This window comes from Echiichthys vipera, assembly GCF_963691815.1.
Source record: "Echiichthys vipera genome assembly, chromosome: 16".
Classification (NCBI taxonomy): domain Eukaryota; kingdom Metazoa; phylum Chordata; class Actinopteri; order Perciformes; family Trachinidae; genus Echiichthys; species Echiichthys vipera.
Window position 1 is genome coordinate 1,131,275 of NC_139841.1, and position 17,746 is coordinate 1,149,020.

General features: G+C 42.4%; 1 protein-coding gene across 1 annotated transcript in view; it reads right to left on the reverse strand.

Moving 5' to 3' along the window:
* Window positions 1-17,746, reverse strand: part of pkn3 (protein kinase N3) — a 104,180-nt gene that overhangs the window by 14,813 nt on the left and 71,621 nt on the right. Inside the window, exons 8-14 of the mRNA XM_083930335.1 lie at window positions 13,990-14,099; window positions 7,218-7,361; window positions 6,179-6,254; window positions 4,552-4,711; window positions 3,641-3,731; window positions 1,330-1,391; window positions 43-112 (exon numbers count right to left, since the gene is read on the reverse strand). Of these exons, the coding sequence (XP_083786461.1) occupies window positions 43-112; window positions 1,330-1,391; window positions 3,641-3,731; window positions 4,552-4,711; window positions 6,179-6,254; window positions 7,218-7,361; window positions 13,990-14,099 (713 nt within the window). The remainder of the gene's footprint in view (window positions 1-42; window positions 113-1,329; window positions 1,392-3,640; window positions 3,732-4,551; window positions 4,712-6,178; window positions 6,255-7,217; window positions 7,362-13,989; window positions 14,100-17,746) is intronic.

The following is a 17,746-nucleotide window of genomic DNA, read 5'->3' on the forward strand; positions in this document are numbered from 1 at the left end:
CTGACATTTTTACAGGTAGAACTAGTAAGAGTAGATGCGCACCTTACCAAAGTGACCTCTCCCCAGAACTGAAATGCAGTTGAAGTCTTCAATCTGAAGTCCTTCATCCCCGCTGCATGAAGGTAAAAAAGTGCACAAATATTTAGCAACTGAAGAATTCTTTGGATGTTTTTGGACATTTTCTATTAGTTTCTGGGTTCTCTGCACGCATAACAACCATGCATTCAGCCAAGTGCTCGGCATTAGAAACGAGATGGATAAAGTTTTTTTGTGCGAAGATGCAGTCTGAATTTTTTTTTGTCTGTGATGGAAGATGTTTAGGGTTTACCTTGCACATCAGCTGAATTGTCACAGTAACACGAGATAAACACGTCAGGCTCCAAGTAATGTGTTTGTGTTTCAGATAGAAGTCATCCAGCCTATCAATTAGTATATGAGGTTAGCTTAGATGCTGTAACAGTATCAGTTTAGTCAGATCTGGAGTTTTGCTTCATTTAGAGAAGAGATCAACACTAAAGGCATTTCTTGATGGAAAGAATTTTTTTTTCTCTTCTCCTGATTGACAGATGGTTCATCCAATAACCTGTCAGGTATGTATTGAAATTGCCTACCCTTCCCCAATCTGTTTCCTAATGAGGCCTTCTCAGGTGGTTCTGTGAAACAATCCATCTTCAAGTTAGTGTAGGGTGTCTGCTCTCCTGATGGAGGTATGGAGCTCATTCCATCATTCTGAATGAAAGAGTACTAATGTGCATTCTTCATAACCAGTACTAGCTTGGTAAATAATAAATAATTTTTTTTCTTACTTCAGAAATGCTGTGCTACGGAGGCCAAGCCTTCCCTCTGGCAGCACAGAATCCACAGAAATGACTGCACGTATTTCTCAGAGGTTGAATATAATATTTACAGTTTGTAGAAAATTAACAGTACCTTGTGGTTTACTTTTATGTGACTTTTGTTAAATGTATATTTTTTATTATAAGTAAAATATTAACAATTAACAAGCAGATACAAACTCAAATGTTTTAAATCCTATAAATCTGTAGTTGTGTGAATGTATGTAAAGAGTCAGTGTAAGGCCAGACAAATGTATTTATTTATTTCTCTATAATTTCACTTCAAACTGTTATGTTCATTTAGCACTAAAGTTCTTATTTAATGAGAAAATACTAGCACTTCTCAATTCTAAAGTACTGAATTCGCACTGGAGTAGAAAAAATATGCTTTACCATGTGGATATTTCATATACATTTTTTATATCTGAATTACCAGAAAGCATGCTACATTGTGATATATATCAGCCCTACTGTATAACTGAGTTTTACTTACTGTGGGGGGGGGTGCATTGAGGGATGTCTCTTAGGCTTTGGACTCTTGTTCTCACCAGGACACTGTTTTTTTCAGACAACAGAGATTAACTGATACATCAACTTTTCAGCCCGAAAAAGTGACGTGGCGACTCCCTCCTCTCCATCCTGTGGGCAACCACTTGCAGGAGGAACCACTTGGGTTGGGTGCACTGCGGGCAGCAGAAGCTGGCTCTTGGGACGTGGAATGTCACCTCTCGAGCCGGAGCTTGTGCGGGAGGTGGAGCGCTACTAGTTAGATCTGGTGGGGCTTACCTCCACACACAGTCTTGGTTCTGGAACCGTACTCCTGGATAGGGGTTGGACCCTATTCTTCTCTGGAGTTGCCCAGGGTGTGAGGCGCCGGGCAGGTGTGGGGATACTAACAAAACCCCAGCTGAGCGCCTCAGTGTTGGAGTTCACCCCGGTGGACAAGAGGGTCGCCTCCTTACGCCTGCGGGTGGTAGGGGGGAAAACTCTAACTGTTGTTTGTGCATATGCACCGAACAGCCGTTCAGGGTATTCAGCCTTCTTAGAGACCCTGAATGGAGTCCTGCATGGGGCTCCAGTAGGGGACTCAATAGTTCTGCTGGGAGACTTCAACGCCCACGTGGGCAATGATGGAGACCCCTGGAGAGGCGTGATTGGGAGGAACGGCCTCCCTGATCTAAATCCGAGTGGTTGTCAGTTATTGGACTTCTGTGCTAGTCACGGTTTGTCTATAACTAACACCATGTTTGAACATAAGGATGCTCATAAGTGTACGTCGTACCACAGCACCCTAGGCCAAAGGTCGATGATCGATTTTGTGATCGTATCATCTGATCTGAGGCCGTATGTTTTGGACAACAAGGTGCTTCTGGAAAACCATTCGACACCTCAGGAGGGGGAAACGTCCAAGCTGTTTACAGTAAGGATGGGATGCTGGTGACCTCAGCTCATGAGGTAATCGGCCGGTGGAAGGAGCACTTTGAGGAACTCCTTAATCCAACTAACACGCCCTCTTTTGTAGAGGCAGAGCTGGAGGCTGATGGGGAACCATTGTCAATATCTTTGGCGGAAGTCACTGAGGTAGTCAAACAACTCCACAGTGGCAAAGCCCCAGGGATTGATGAGATTCGTCCAGAAATGCTGAAAGCTTTGGGTTTGGAGGGGCTGTCTTGGTTGACACGTCTCTTCAACATTGCGTGGAAGTCTGGGACAGTGCCAAGGGATTGGGAGACTGGGGTGGTGGTTCCTCTGTTTAAAAAGGGGGACGAGAGGGTGTGTGCCAATTACGGGGGTATCACACCACTCAGCCTCCCTGGTAAAGTCTACTCCAAGGTGCTGGAAAGGAAGGTTCGTCCTATAGTCGAACCTCAGATTGAAGAGGAACAATGCAGATTCCGTCCTGGACGTGGAACAACGGACCAGCTCTTCACACCTTTGCAAGGATCCTGGAGGGGGCCTGGGAGTATGCCCATCCAGTCTACATGTGTTTTGTGTTTTGTTTCGGGAGATACTGTGGGAGGTGCTGGGGAAGTATGGAGTGAGGGGGTCACTTCTTTGGGCCATCCTATCTCTGTACACACAAAGCGAGTGCTGTGTACTCCAGGTAGGGAATGAGTCCTTACCCCAAGTGAAGGACCTATGGTCATCAAAAGTTGGGTCATGACCGAAAGAACGAGGCGGCCGAAATGAGTTTTCTCAGGAGGGTGGCTAGAGTCTCCCTTAGAGATAGGGTGAGAAGTTCAGCCATCTGTGAGGAACTCGGACTAGAGCCGCTGCTCCTTTGCATTGAAAGGAGCCAGTTTAGGTGGTTCGGGCATCTAGTAAGGATGCCCCCTGGGCGTCTCCCTAGGGAGGTGTTCCAGGCACCTCCAGCTGGGAGGAGGCCTCAGGGAAGACCCAGGACTAGGTGGAGAGATTATATCTCCACACTGGCCTGGGAACGCCTCGGGATCCCCCAGTTAGAGCTGGTTAATGTGGCCCGGGAAAGGGAAGTTTGGGGTCCCCTGCTCAAGCTGCTGCCCCTGCGACCCGAGCCCGGATAACCGGTTGAAGATGAGATGAGATCAACTTAATCACTCAAACAAGGAAAAATAAAAACAGAATAAAAACTAAACAAAAACTTCAAAGAAAACTGGAAAGCAACAGAAACATTAGGAACGGAACAAACCCACTGTTTAAATATTATACAAAGAAAATATGATCTACCATTAACCCCTTGTTATACTGTTATTAATCTTTGTATTAGATAAATACCAGTGACTCATTGTCAAGCATTTGTCACTGAAACCAACTGACTTCCTTACCAGTGGATAGTCTTTAGTTTTCTTTCTTGTGTGATGTGGAGATCTGCCGGGTTGTTCTTCAGTAAAAGTTAGACTCACCACAGCAGGTTCTCTGAAAAACCAGGACTAAAGCTTTTACAGTGTCACTAGTGTATTGTTGACTCCCTTTGGTAATACACCTTGATTTTCAAAATTTCTCTGAGCAGCATCTCCACAACACTCAAACACAAGTTACTGTCTCAGAACCACTGACACATTGACACAATCTAAATTACAGGTCTGCGTTCTACAGTTGTACTGACACCAGTATTGCAAATGACTCTGATACGGTCTTAAACCACTGATATCAGTGAGTCAATCCTCATCAAGGTGGATTGGTACTCAGTATTGGCCAATACTCAAGTTCAGGTATCTGAATCTGTTTTTATTTTTTCTGTCTGCATATGGCACCTGCTGAACCACGGTGTCAAATTCTCTGCAGACGTTTTCACTCCTAGATCCACTGAAGTGACTGTTGTATTTCACTTTCAAATGTTTGGTTTAAACAGTGTGACTCACTGATGTGTTTCTAATGGAGCTCTATTGCAGAGGAAGAAGATACATCAGACACACACACACACACACACACACACACACACACACAGCTACAAACAGCGCGCCACATCGCATGGAACCAGTTAGGAGAGTGCAATTGAAAAACAATGTAATCAAAGGGATTTTAGCGCTGATGCTCGTTTGTGCCGCTGGGACATGGGTGCAAAGACATTAGTGTCCACATACACACACACGCACACGCACACACACACACGCACACACACACATCATTGTGGAAAGCTAAGCAAAGAAGTTAATAGCTCACTTTTGTAAGCGCTCTTTAATAGATGTGACGGAGATGTTTCTGGGTTGCAGTGTCAGACACCACAGATCCTTACCGTGCTGTAGAAGTGGTGGATGATGCAGGGTCAGTGTTAGGGCCTGCTAATGGAGGGCTCATGGGTTCAAGGGAGCTGCAGGGAGGCAGGATGCTCATCATAAAACGGCCCCAAGTGGCAAAGTTCATGTTCATCTGGGCAGCACGCAGGAAGTCTTTTCCTGTGGGGAGAAATGGAGAAAGAAAAAGAGAAAAAAGCTGAAATTATATACTGAAAGACTGAAATATGCAAGTAGTGAGAAATGGGTACGATTCATTTTATTAAAAGTAATACACCCAAGGGGCATTTTGAGGGGTACAGAATGAAAGTATTGCTTTCCCATAAAAATACATATTTAGTCTGAGTCCGAAAATTTGACGGGTTTGACAATGACTTCCTGTTCCGTTTTGTAGCAGCCAATAGTGTTGGGCGTTGCTGGTTGCCAGGGTTGTCTGTTGTTGGGTGTAGCTACTGTAGACTGGCACTGGGTGAAATGGAGTTTGCCAATCCTGCAGCTGCTTCAGAGCCTGAGTGAAGGGGCAGTTATTTGTCCCAGCAGCTGAGTGAGCGGAGACGGGCAAAAACCAGAGCCAATATAGGCCAAGCATGAACTGAGATAAAGGAGTTCAACAGCATTAAAACACATGCCCGAATGGCTACGTTTCTCCTTGGTCGCTAACATCACTTTCATCTTTACTTAGCTGGAACGGCTAACGCTAACGGCTAACCGTAACAGTCAAACTCTTCTGCAATACTTGTTTTAATGGTGCGATTCCCGGAGGGGATGGGTTCAAACAGGCTCAAACAGACTCCGGTCTCCGGTAGGCTACTGGGCCGGGTCTGACCAACCTGGCAACCCGACTGCTGGAATTACTTTTTGTTGTTGCAACTACGATCTTGAGACACTACATGGCGGTGATCTGCTCATTCTCCATAATTAACCTTTAAGCAGCAAAGAAATATTTTGTAAAGATATAGTGGAGTAATGTCATCCTGAGCAGAGAACAAAAGAGAAATCACTCCAAAGATAGTGGTATTGTGTTTATTGCCTAATGTTAGCATTAGATTGCATGGAGATTGCATTATGCAGAAAGGAGTGGTGTTTCTTTGGGAAGATTATCTTACTGAACAAAATGTGTTAGTATCAAAAACTTTTGTTTTTATTATTATTATTATTATTATTATTTTCTGCAATAATGCAAAATCCAGTGGAAAATCCCAATGGCTTTTTGTCAAGGGAACCAATGCAATGCTAACTTCTGGGTCAGCACAAAAAATATACAATATATGCTAAAAACTGGTGTCTGAGTGGTACTTGGTATGGGCAAATTCAGTTATCGGTATAAAGAAGAAAATAATGGTATCAGAACATATATCTACATATCATAGAGGACTGGATTATTGGCCTTGGTGGAGGTCAGCGCTCTCTGAGTACCCTTCTAGTTGATGAAATTGATTGGTTGATAATGGAAACACGTCTTAGTATTTTTGCATTTTTGTGTGATTTATTCTCATTATGTCAACAGAAAACTAAATTAAAACAAGCCTGAGAACTTCTCCTGGAACAAGAAATGATGATACGGTTAATATCAACCATCAGGAAGACTATCTACAGAAAGAAGAGGTGAAAATAAATGAATGTTGCTACCTTTTTCTTTTGGGAAAATTCTCCTCTGCCTCTGGAGTTTCGAGGGTCGCTCAATGACAGGATTGATAAATGTCACCTGGAAATGAACAGAGGAGCTGATTAGGATCCATGTATAGGTCTGACTGGTGGCTGTCATGGGGAAATAAATATTTACTGCTTGGGATTATTTTAGTCACAACACATTCATTCTCTGTTACTTGAAGAAATTGGTAACTTTCTGTAAGAGAATGTTGTTTTTTATATTTGCTTGAACTGTCACCACAATGAGGCAGACGATCTGTGAAAAACTCATGTATCTCTTCCTCTCTCTGTCTGCTCCTAAATCCTAGATCCACTGCGTCTGTGCCATCAACCCATCAGAGCTGAGCAGTCTCTGACGCAGTGTCAATGAAACTCTGATCAAACTGTGAAACTAGACAGTGCTGAGTAAAAACAGTATGAAACAATATTCTGTAAATGTAAACACATTTTGTAAGAAATATGCAATACATTAACAGAATTCATACTTAATCAGCGCAGCCTAGTTTAAGTTTTTTTAGGAGTTTAGAGCAGTCGTTGACACTGTGTTGGAGACTCCTCTGCTCTTAGCAGATGTTGTAGGTCGGGCACAGTGAAAACCAGCAGATTTCATTAGGAGCAGACTGAGGTAAAGATACATGAGTTTTTCACTAACGTGTCTCATTGTGCCATCAGGATATGATGACAGTGTCACCAAATTTAAGGGAAAAACTAATTTTTCATAGGAAGTTACAGATTTCAGCTTTAAATAATAGAAAACAATGATAAAAAAAACATAAAAAGGACACTGATTTATATGGCGTAACAATGACAATAATATTAGAAATAAAACATTAATTTATTTGGAAATTAACTCTGTAATGAGAAATGCAGGTACAATACTTGAGTTGCAAACTATGCTAGGATCTATAATGAAATTGTTTATGATTTAGGTTGGCCTTTAAGTGAAGTTTCATAATAAAGACACGCAGATGTCACAGGAGGAAATAAATTGTCCTCAAGCAGATAGGACAGTAAGAACCTCAATGAAGAGGATGCCCTGAGGCTCCAGCTGGAGACACATGCCGTGCCGGTGGTTATCCAGGAAATCCTCCAGTCGTAAGAACTTCAACCCACTTAACGCCCGCCAGTCTCTCCAATATACAGCAATTTCCAGCTCCCTGGACTAGACAGACAGACAGGACAGACAGATGATAAGATTTAACTCACTGCCACACTGCCAAATAAATTATGTAAGGGCTCTTCAGTGACATAAAACATGATATACTCTCACTGTTTTTGAAAACAGTCATCTTTAAAATCGGGTTGTGTAGTCCTCCCCATGACTAGTAAACTGACCTGTATGCCACGGTTCAAATGTAAAGGTTCATTGTTAAACAGAGAAAATGAGAGCTAGGATGTAGGAGGTTAACAGAGTATCAAAGACATACTTGGCCATAATGACGCACTGAGGGACAAATGGTAAATGGACTTGTATTTATATAGCGCTTTTCTAGTTTTCTGACTACTCAAGGCACTTTCACACTAATGGTCACATTCACCCATTCACAAAGACATTCCCACAGTGAACATCTACATACCATTCACACCACATTTACTCCAAGGACACGGGGAGCTGGGGATTGAACTGCCGATCTCTTGAATGGAGGATGACCCACTCTACCACTTAGCCACAGATGTCAGGGCTCTAAGTTTTTGTTCTTAACAGGCTTTTAACAGATGTTCACCATCAGGGAAGACTGAGATGGCATTCTGCAATAAACTATTTGGCAAAGAGGGCTGTAAACACTGGTTAGTTTAACACAAGAAGACAAAGATCGCAAGACAAGAAAGTCCCTGCAACAATATACCTCCCACATCGGCGCTTTGAAATTATATGGAAAATCAACAGGTTAACTGATGTTGATCAATTGAATAGTTCTCTTGTTGCAAATACCGCTAATATGTTTTGTCAATTTATACATTGGAAATCCAAATTATGAATACTTGATTTATTCTGAAATACTGTCACTTTTTTATCGTTCAGAATTTGATAGAATATCCGCTGTGGCTATACCACTGTTGTATTAGCAAGTTTTTAAATAACCAAGGCACTTCAACAAAAACCTTTATTTTGTGAAAAAACAGTGAATCTGGCCCGGACGCTCGGCTTCTGCATGATGATTGGATGAGCTGTCTGAGGCGGATTCCTTTTTTTTGATTGACAGCTTAATGAGCGAATCAGTGATCTTGAAGAATAAACAGCCAACGGAGCATTTTCTAAGTTTTTCATTCTGAACTGATCCGGAGACTTTACCGATCCCCAGCAACTTTGTCTCTGTTAAAAAATGACTAGCGTTGTGTTTGGCGACTCTGTTCTGTCACTCTGCGGTTTCTTTCCCCAACGAGCAAAAGCAGCTGCAGAGCTTCTCCCCCCTGCATGTGCGAGATCGTGACATGCAGTCACACTTCACAGTGGCCTGGCGCACCAGTTCCAGCTGGGCCAAGGCCGTTTAAGCAGCCTAGCTCTACTGGCCATTGAGAGGACACTGGTCAAGTCCCTGGAAAAGACGCCTAGTTGGTACGACAAGGTCACAGATCATTTTCTTGAAAAGAAACCAAGGGTAGAATTTACAAACAAATAAACAAACATATTTATGATGTAGGCCGGAAAAATGAGCTTCCCCCTCCTTGAAAGACCAGACCTATATATCTATCTATACATATGGTTTCATATAGGCTGGCATTCTATCACTCTTATTTGATGTAGAGGAATGCTTTCATGGCTTGCCTGTCTTAAGATGTCTTGTTGCCCTCTGCTGGCTAATTTACTTTACATGGTTTTTGCTATTTGTTTTTTTTTCCTCTCTGCAATTTTTAAGGGTCAAATACTGTTACTGTTTGTGAAGATACCCCAGAAGCTCAGTTTAGCTGTTAGCTGCAAGCTGGAGAGATCAGATGATGTTTTTGGCTATGGGAATAGCACTCAGATTGGTCACAATGTTATTGTTTTATTCCCTTTTTTTGTTTCGTTGTTCTGGGTTTTTTTTGTTTTTTTTGCTCTGTTTTATTCTTCCTCCCACTCTCTTCCTCCACTTCACTACACGTCATTCTTACTTATTATTATTGTTGTTTGGCTAATGCTGTAAAGACAGGTACTGGAGTGTGTCTGACTTCCTGGAATAATAAGGGCATGAACAACTTGAACAAAATTGGTAAGCACCTTACCAGGGGGATGTGATATTTCTGCAGGAAACATCTCAAATCAGCTGACACCCCACATATTAAGAGGGCGTGGATGAGTCACTTATTCCATTCCAAATTTACAGATAGAGTTGGAGGGGCAGCCATCATCATTCATAAAAGGGTCTTGTTTGGGCCAACAAATGTAATCCTAGATAATGACAGCTGTTATGTCATAGTTCCGAGCACACTTCAGAACACACCAGTGGTCTAAGTTTCGGTTTATACGCCCACCTGGGACAATTAACAGTTTTTCACAAGGCTATTTGCAAAAAATCCCAAGGGCCGACTGTCACCGCATTATCATGGGTGGAGACTTCAACCTGGGGCAGGATGTGACTCTCTACCATGGCGGTTGAGTTTACACTTACTGTCTGACGGTAAGTTTAAAGATTTTGTTGCGACTAAAATCTGCTCTTACATAGAGTTTAACAACACCCCTGATGTCAGCATTGGCACTCTGTGGGAAACGCTGAAAGCTACAATTTGGGGACAAGTAATATCCTATATTTGAGAAGGGCTGAACAGGCTAGGCTGGTGGAAATTGCGGAGGAACTGTTAAAACTCAATGGAACTTACTCCACCTCTACACTTGCTTCCTTGCTAAGGTCCTCACTAATTTCTAATTTCATCAATAATTTCACTAGACCAGACAGGCTTCTCATTAGGGAGACATGCATTCTTCACACCAGAAGGCTGCTCAACATCATATTCTCACCTGGGTCGGACACTCCTGAGGTCGTAGTGGCGCTAGATGCCGAGCCTTCGACCAGTTGGAGTGGGAACTTGGCTTTGACTCTAATGTTATTTCTTGGGTTAAGCTTCTATATGTAACCCCCTCTGCCCCTCTCTGGTGACCGTTTAGCATATATCCCTCCCAAACGTGGGACCGGCAGGGCACTTATTTCAGTACCTTCAAATGAGACATTTTATTCAAAAGCAATTCCCACATTTTCCGAACCGCCCCCTTGAAGATGAGATGGACCAATTCCTGGCTCTCAACGTAGAACACAAACGACTGATTATTTATAATATGATTGCTCTTCTGATCCCAGTCCCCACTGTATCACCTAAAAGTGCATGGGAAAAGGAATTTGGGGGTAGACATTACTGAGGTCCAGTGGAGGGACATTCTAAAACTGGTCCACTCATCCTCGATTTGTGCCAGCCGGGCCTATTACAGTGGTAGGTGCTTCATAGAGCCCATTTCACCAACGCTAAACTGGCTAAGATATACCCTAGTCAAAGTGACACTTGTAACCGCTGTAAGCAGACCTCAGCCAACCTCGCACACATGATATACAGTGGGTACGGAAAGTATTCAGACCCCCTTAAATTTTTTACTCTTTGTTAAATTGCAGCCATGTGCTAAAATCATTTAAGTTCATTTTTTTTCCTTTTAATGTACACACAGCACCCCATATTGACAGAAAAACACAGAATTGTAGACATTTTTACAGATTTATTAAAAAAGAAAAACTGAAATATCACATGGACATAAGTATTCAGACCCTTTGCTGTGACACTTGTATATTTACCTCAGGTACTGTCCATTTCTTCTGATCATCCATGAGATGGTTCTACACCTTCATTGGAGTCCAGCTGTGTTTAATTCTAATGATTGGACTTGATTAAGGAAGCCACACACCTGTCTATATAAGACCTTACAGCTCACAGTGCATGTCAGAGCAGATGAGAATCATGAGGTCGAAGGAACTGCCTGAAGAGCTCATAAACAGAATTGTGGCAAGGCACAGATCTGGCCATGGATACAAAAAAATTTCTGCTGCACTTAAAGTTCCCAAGAGCACAGTGGCCTCCATAATCCTTAAATGGAAGACGTATGGGATGACAAGAACTCTTCCAAGAGCTGGCCGTCCAACCAAACTGAGCAATCGGGGGAGAAGAGCCTTGGTGAGAGAGGTAAAGAAGAACCCAAAGATCACAGTGGCTGAACTCCAGAGATGCAGTGAGGAGATGGGAGAAAGTTCAAGAAAGTCAACCATCACTGCAGCCCTCCACCAGTCAGGGCTTTATGGCAGAGTGGCCCGACGGAAGCCTCTCCTCAGAGTAAGACACATGAAAGCCCGCATAGAATTTGCCAAAAAACACATGAAGGACTCCCAGACTATGATAAATAAGATTCTCTGGTCTGATGAGACAAAGATAGAACTTTTTGGCCTTAATTCTAAGCGGTATGTGTGGAGAAAACCAGGCACCGCTCATCACCTGCCCAACACCATCCCTACAGTCAAGTGTGGTGGTGGGAGCATCATGCTGTGGGGGTGTTTTGCAGCTGCAGGGACAGGACGACTGGTTGCAATTGAAGGAAAGATGAATGCGGCCAAGTACAGAGATATCCTGGACGAAAACCTTTTCCAGAGTGCTATGGACCTCAGACTGGGCCGACGGTTCACCTTCCAACAAGACAATGACCCTAAGCACACAGCTAAAATGACGAAGGAGTGGCTTCGGAACAACTCTGTGACTGTTCTTGAATGGCCCAGCCAGAGCCCTGACTTGAACCCAATTGAGCATCTCTGGAGAGACCTCAAAATGGCTGTCCACCAACGTTCACCATCCAACCTGACAGAACTGGAGAGGATCTGCAAGGAGGAATGGCAGAGGATCCCCAAATCCAGGTGTGAAAAACTAGTTGCATCATTCCCAAGAAGACTCACGGCTGTATTAGCTCAAAAGGGTGCTTCCACTCAATACTGAGCAAAGGGTCTGAATACTTATGTCCATGTGATATTTCAGTTTTTCTTTTTTAATAAATCTGTAAAAATGTCTACAATTCTGTGTTTTTCTGTCAATATGGAGTACTGTGTGTACATTAATGAGGAAAAAAATGAACTTAAATGATTTTAGCACATGGCTGCAATTTAACAAAGAGTAAAAAATTTAAGGGGGTCTGAATACTTTCCGTACCCACTGTAGATGTGCCCGAAGCTTGCTGAATTTTGGTCAGATATATTTCAATTTGGAACCCAATCCCCTGACTGCTCTTTGGGCTCCCTCCATCTAAAAATCTACCCATTACTACACAATGCATGGCCTTTAACATCCCGCTCCCCAGATATAATATTCTCCTTAAATGGTTGTATTTATTTATTTATTTTTACATTTTTTTTACCGTGCCTATCTACTCATGTTATATGTTGTCTAGTTGTTTGATTGGTTGTTGTGGCCGTGTATGACATGGGTTGTTGGGAGGGATGGCGGGGTCCATGTTGGTTTGGAACAACCAGAACTCTTCCTAGAGTTGGCTGCCGGACCAAACTGAGAAATCGGGGGAGAAGGGCCTTGGAAAGACAAGAGACCGAGAACTCAATTGTCACTCTGGCTAAGCTCCAGAGATCCTGTGTGAAGATAGAGAGATACTTCAAGAAGGACAACCATCACTGCAAAACTCCACCAATCTGGGCTTTATGGCAGAGTGGCAAGACGAAAGCCTCTCCTCAGTGTAAGACACATGCCCTCTTGGAGTTTGCAAAAAAGCACCTAAGGGAATTTCAGACTGATCTGATGACCCAAGGTTGAACTGATTGACCTCAGTACTAAGCATCTTGTCTGGAGGAAACCAGAAACCGTTTATCACCTGCCCAATATCATCCACACAGTTAAACATGGCGGTATCATGCTGTGGGGGTGTTTTTGTGTGGCAGGGACAAGGAGACTGATCAGGGCTGAGGGAAAGCTGAACAGAGTACAGAGACATCCTTCATAAAACCCTGGTCCAGAGTGCTCAAGACCTAAGACTGGGCCGAAGGTTCACCTTCCAACAGGACAATGACCTTAAACACACAGCCAGAATGCAGGAGTAGCCGAAGGACAACTCTGTGAATGGCCCAGCCACAGCCCTGACTCGAACCTAATCAAACATCTCTGGGGAGACCTGAAAATGTGCAAAGCTTGTTGCTTCATACCCAAGAAGACATGAGGCTGTAATCGCTGCCAAAGGTGCTTCAACTAAGTGCTGAGTAAAGGGTCTGAATACTTTTGTCAGTGATATTTCAGTTTTTCCTTTTTAATAAATTTGCAAAAAATTCAAAAATCCAGTTTTCACTTTGTCATTATTGAGTATGGAGTCTAGATTGATGAGGGAAAAAATAAATGAAACAAGTATTTAGCATAAGGCTACAACATAACAAAATGTGAAAAAAGTGAAGGGGTCTAGTTTCTGAATGCACTGCAAAAAAAGACTTGACTTGACATGTCTAGAGGGGATCTCTAATGATGACAGAGGTAGCTTTTGTTTACTAAAATTAACCTTTTATTCTTAAATTCTCCTCAGACGACAACATCATCGTCTGTCAGCAGTAACATCTAATACAAGTCTATATGTGTTGCTTGGAGAAATTAATATTTAACCAAAACTTTCTTGCTCTTCAGAAATGCATTTAACATAGTTACATCACAGTCAAATGACTGTTAGTGTTACAGTTTACTAACTGTAACAGTACAGTTACTGAGTCATTCTAAAAGCAGGTTAGTGGATCAACCATTTGAAAAACACAATTCTGGCTCAAAGGTAATTTGAGTGTCTTTTTGAAGTGAAAGCCACTGACCCGTTCCAGTTCAATGCTGAAGCTCTGCCCCCAGGCCTCTTTGCCCAGCTGTCTCCAGTGTGTATGCCCCACGATCCTGTTGTCCACCTTCAGCACAGCACTTATCTCCGCTGACACACAGATAAACAGATACAAATTGAAACAGGCACTAATGAATACAGACCAATATACAAAAGGCTCAATACAGAGAGCCTGTGGTCCTTTGCTACATTCTCCATACCCCTCTCTCTTTCCCATTTACACGCACGCAGGCACGTTATTTGTACATAATTTGACGTTGTTAATCATACGGGCCACCTTAAATCAAACTACAACTATTCTTTATTTCTCTGGAGGAAGAATGCGCCGCTGTTTCACTGATCAGCTGACCACTGGCGATCTAAACCCATTCAGAGTGATACGTCACCTCTGAAGTCTCGTAAATCCCTCTCGGGCCTTTTTTTTTTTAATAATGGAAACACAGCGAGTGACAGGCCATTTGAGAGGGCGTGGACTAGTGTTGCTTTCGTCAACGAAAATGATGACGTAATATTGTCAACGAACCTTTATCACGTGACGAAAACTAGACGAGACGAAACGAAAATGCTGGGCATGTGATGATGACTAAGACTGAATATATAATGTATTTTCGTTGACGAATAAAAACGAGACAAAATGTGGTTTACAAAATAAAAACTATGCTAAAATGTCTCTTCATTTTTGTTGACGAAAACGAGACAAAATAACGTTGTTTCGTCACGTTTAGTCACATTATTATTATTAATATTTTGAAGTTTCTCTCCCAGTCTCACGTCTGGGCGATGTCACTTCCTCAATCCCCATATGCGGCATTATTTAGATACAGAAGATGCCGCTGCTGTGGGTTAGCGTTAGAGTTAGCGTTAACAACAACTAAAGAAACATGAGAACACAGTAGTGCTGCTTTCGTCAACGAAAATGATGACGAAATATCTTCGTCAACGAACCTCTATCACGTAACGAAAACTAGACGAGACGAAACGAAAATGCTTGGCATGTGACGATGACTAAAACTAAATATATAATGCAATTTCGTTGACGAATAAAAACAAGACGAAATGTCTCTTCATTTTCGTTGAAGAAAACGAGACGAAATGACGTTGTTTCTTCTCGTTTGGTCACGTTATTATTATTATTATTATGAAGTTTCACTCCCAGTCTGGTGTCTGGGCGACGTCCCCACACGCGCATTATTTGGATTCTGAAGCTGCCGCTGCTGTGGGTTAGCGTTACCGTTAGATTTAGGGTTAGCGACAACTAAAGAAACATGAGATCAAAGTGTGGCACCAGCCGGGGGTCGGGTTTGGGAGGGAAAGAAGAAACACTTTCATTACACAGACCTGGAAAGGAAAACGGAATGTGTTGTGGAAAAAGAAAGACCACAAAATAACAGGAAAAACACCACGGATCTTAACATAACGTAACAATACTTTCTGTTTTATTAAGCTCATGCGACATGAGGCTGCGGTTAATGTGTCGGATTTTAACGCTAGCTTTGGTGTTTACCACTGGAGGTGTGTGTGTGTGTGCGTGCGTGTGTGAGAGAGATTAGCGTGTTTGTGAGAGAGACTAGCGTGTGTGTATGTGTGTGCGTGTGTGTGAGAGAGACTAGAGTGTGTGTGTGTGTGTGTGTGTGTGTGTGTGTGTGAGAAGACATGAGGCTGTAATCGCTGCCAAAGGTGCTTCAACTAAGTACTGAGTAAAGGGTCTGAATACTTTTGTCAAAGTGATATTTCAGTTTTTCCTTTTTAATAAATTTGCAAAAAATTCAAAAATCCAGTTTTCACTTTGTCATTATTGAGTATGGAGTCTAGATTGATGAGGGAAAAAATAAATGAAACAAGTATTTAGCCTAAGGCTACCACATAACAAAATGTGAAAAAAGTGAAGGGGTCTAGTTTCTGAATGCACTGCAAAAAAAGGACTTGACACTTCTGGGCATCCCATAATGACATTTAGGTGAGTCAAGACATAACGTAACGATACTTTCTGTTTTATTAAGCTCATGCGACATGAGGCTACGGTTAATGTGTCGGATTTTAACGTTAGCTTTGGCGTTAGCCACTGGAGGTGTGTGTGTGTGTGCGTGCGTGTGTGAGAGAGACTAGCGTGTTTGTGAGAGAGACTAGCGTGTGTGTGTGTGCGTGTGTGTGAGAGAGACTAGCGTGTGTGTGCGTGTGTGTGTGTGTGTGTGTGTGTGTGTACGTGTGTGTGTATGTGCGTGCGTGCGTGCGTGCGCGCGCGGCTAGCGTGTGTACGTGTATTTATTTGTGAGAGTGTAAAGTGTGTTTTTAGTTCCTACCTGACTGACTCACTCTATAGGTGCACTAAACTGCCCTTTGTTGGCCAAATACTTTCACTAGTTTTGTATTTCACAGAGCAAATAACACTGAACTGAATTTAGCATCAACATAAATTGAATTACTTATTCTAGACCCGTACATGCATGTAAACTAAAGATATCTGCATGGGTTTGGCTAAAAGAAAATGTTGGTTACATCAATACTACTAGGTACTTTTATTATATTGATTGAATATAATTGCATCACTAAAAAGAGACTAATATACAATAGACTAAAATGCTCAGACTTTTAGTCGACTAAAACTAGACTAAAATGCTCAGACTTGTAGTCGACTAAAACTAGACTAGACTAAAAGTAAAACAGGCCGCCACAAACAACACTAGAACACAGTGTGACACCAGCCAGGGGTCGTGTTTGGGAGAAAAAGAAGAAACACTTTCATTACATAGACGTGGAAAGGAAAACGGGATCTGGTGGAAAAAGAAAGGGAGAAATGCGACGACAAAATCACAGGAAAAAACACCACAAATCTTAAGAGACACCTCAGGGCATCCCATAATGACATTTAGGTAAGTCGAGACATAACGCTACGATACTTTCTGTATTAGAAAGCTCATGCGACATGAGGCTACGGTTAATGTGTCGGATTTTAACGTTAGCTTTGGCGTTAGCCACTGGAGGTGTGTGTGTGTGTGCGTGCGTGTGTGAGAGAGACTAGCGTGTTTGTGAGAGAGACTAGCGTGTGTGTGTGTGCGTGTGTGTGAGAGAGACTAGCGTGTGTGTGCGTGTGTGTGTGTGTGTGTGTGTGTGTGCACGTGTGTGTGTATGTGCGTGCGTGCGTGCGCGCGCGGCTAGCGTGTGTACGTGTATTTATTTGTGAGAGAGTGTAAAGTGTGTTTTTAGTTCCTACCTGACTGACTCACTCTATAGGTGCACTAAACTGCCCTTTGTTGGCCAAATACTTTCACTAGTTTTGTATTTCACAGAGCAAATAACACTGAACTGAATTTAGCATCAACATAAATTGAATTACTTATTCTAGACCCGTACATGCATGTAAACTAAAGATATCTGCATGGGTTTGGCTAAAAGAAAATGTTGGTTACATCAATACTACTAGGTACTTTTATTATATTGATTGAATATAATTGCATCACTAAAAAGAGACTAATATACAATAGACTAAAATGCTCAGACTTTTAGTCGACTAAAACTAGACTAAAATGCTCAGACTTGTAGTCGACTAAAACTAGACTAGACTAAAAGTAAAACAGGCCGCCACAAACAACACTAGAACACAGTGTGACACCAGCCAGGGGTCGTGTTTGGGAGAAAAAGAAGAAACACTTTCATTACATAGACGTGGAAAGGAAAACGGGATCTGGTGGAAAAAGAAAGGGAGAAATGCGACGACAAAATCACAGGAAAAAACACCA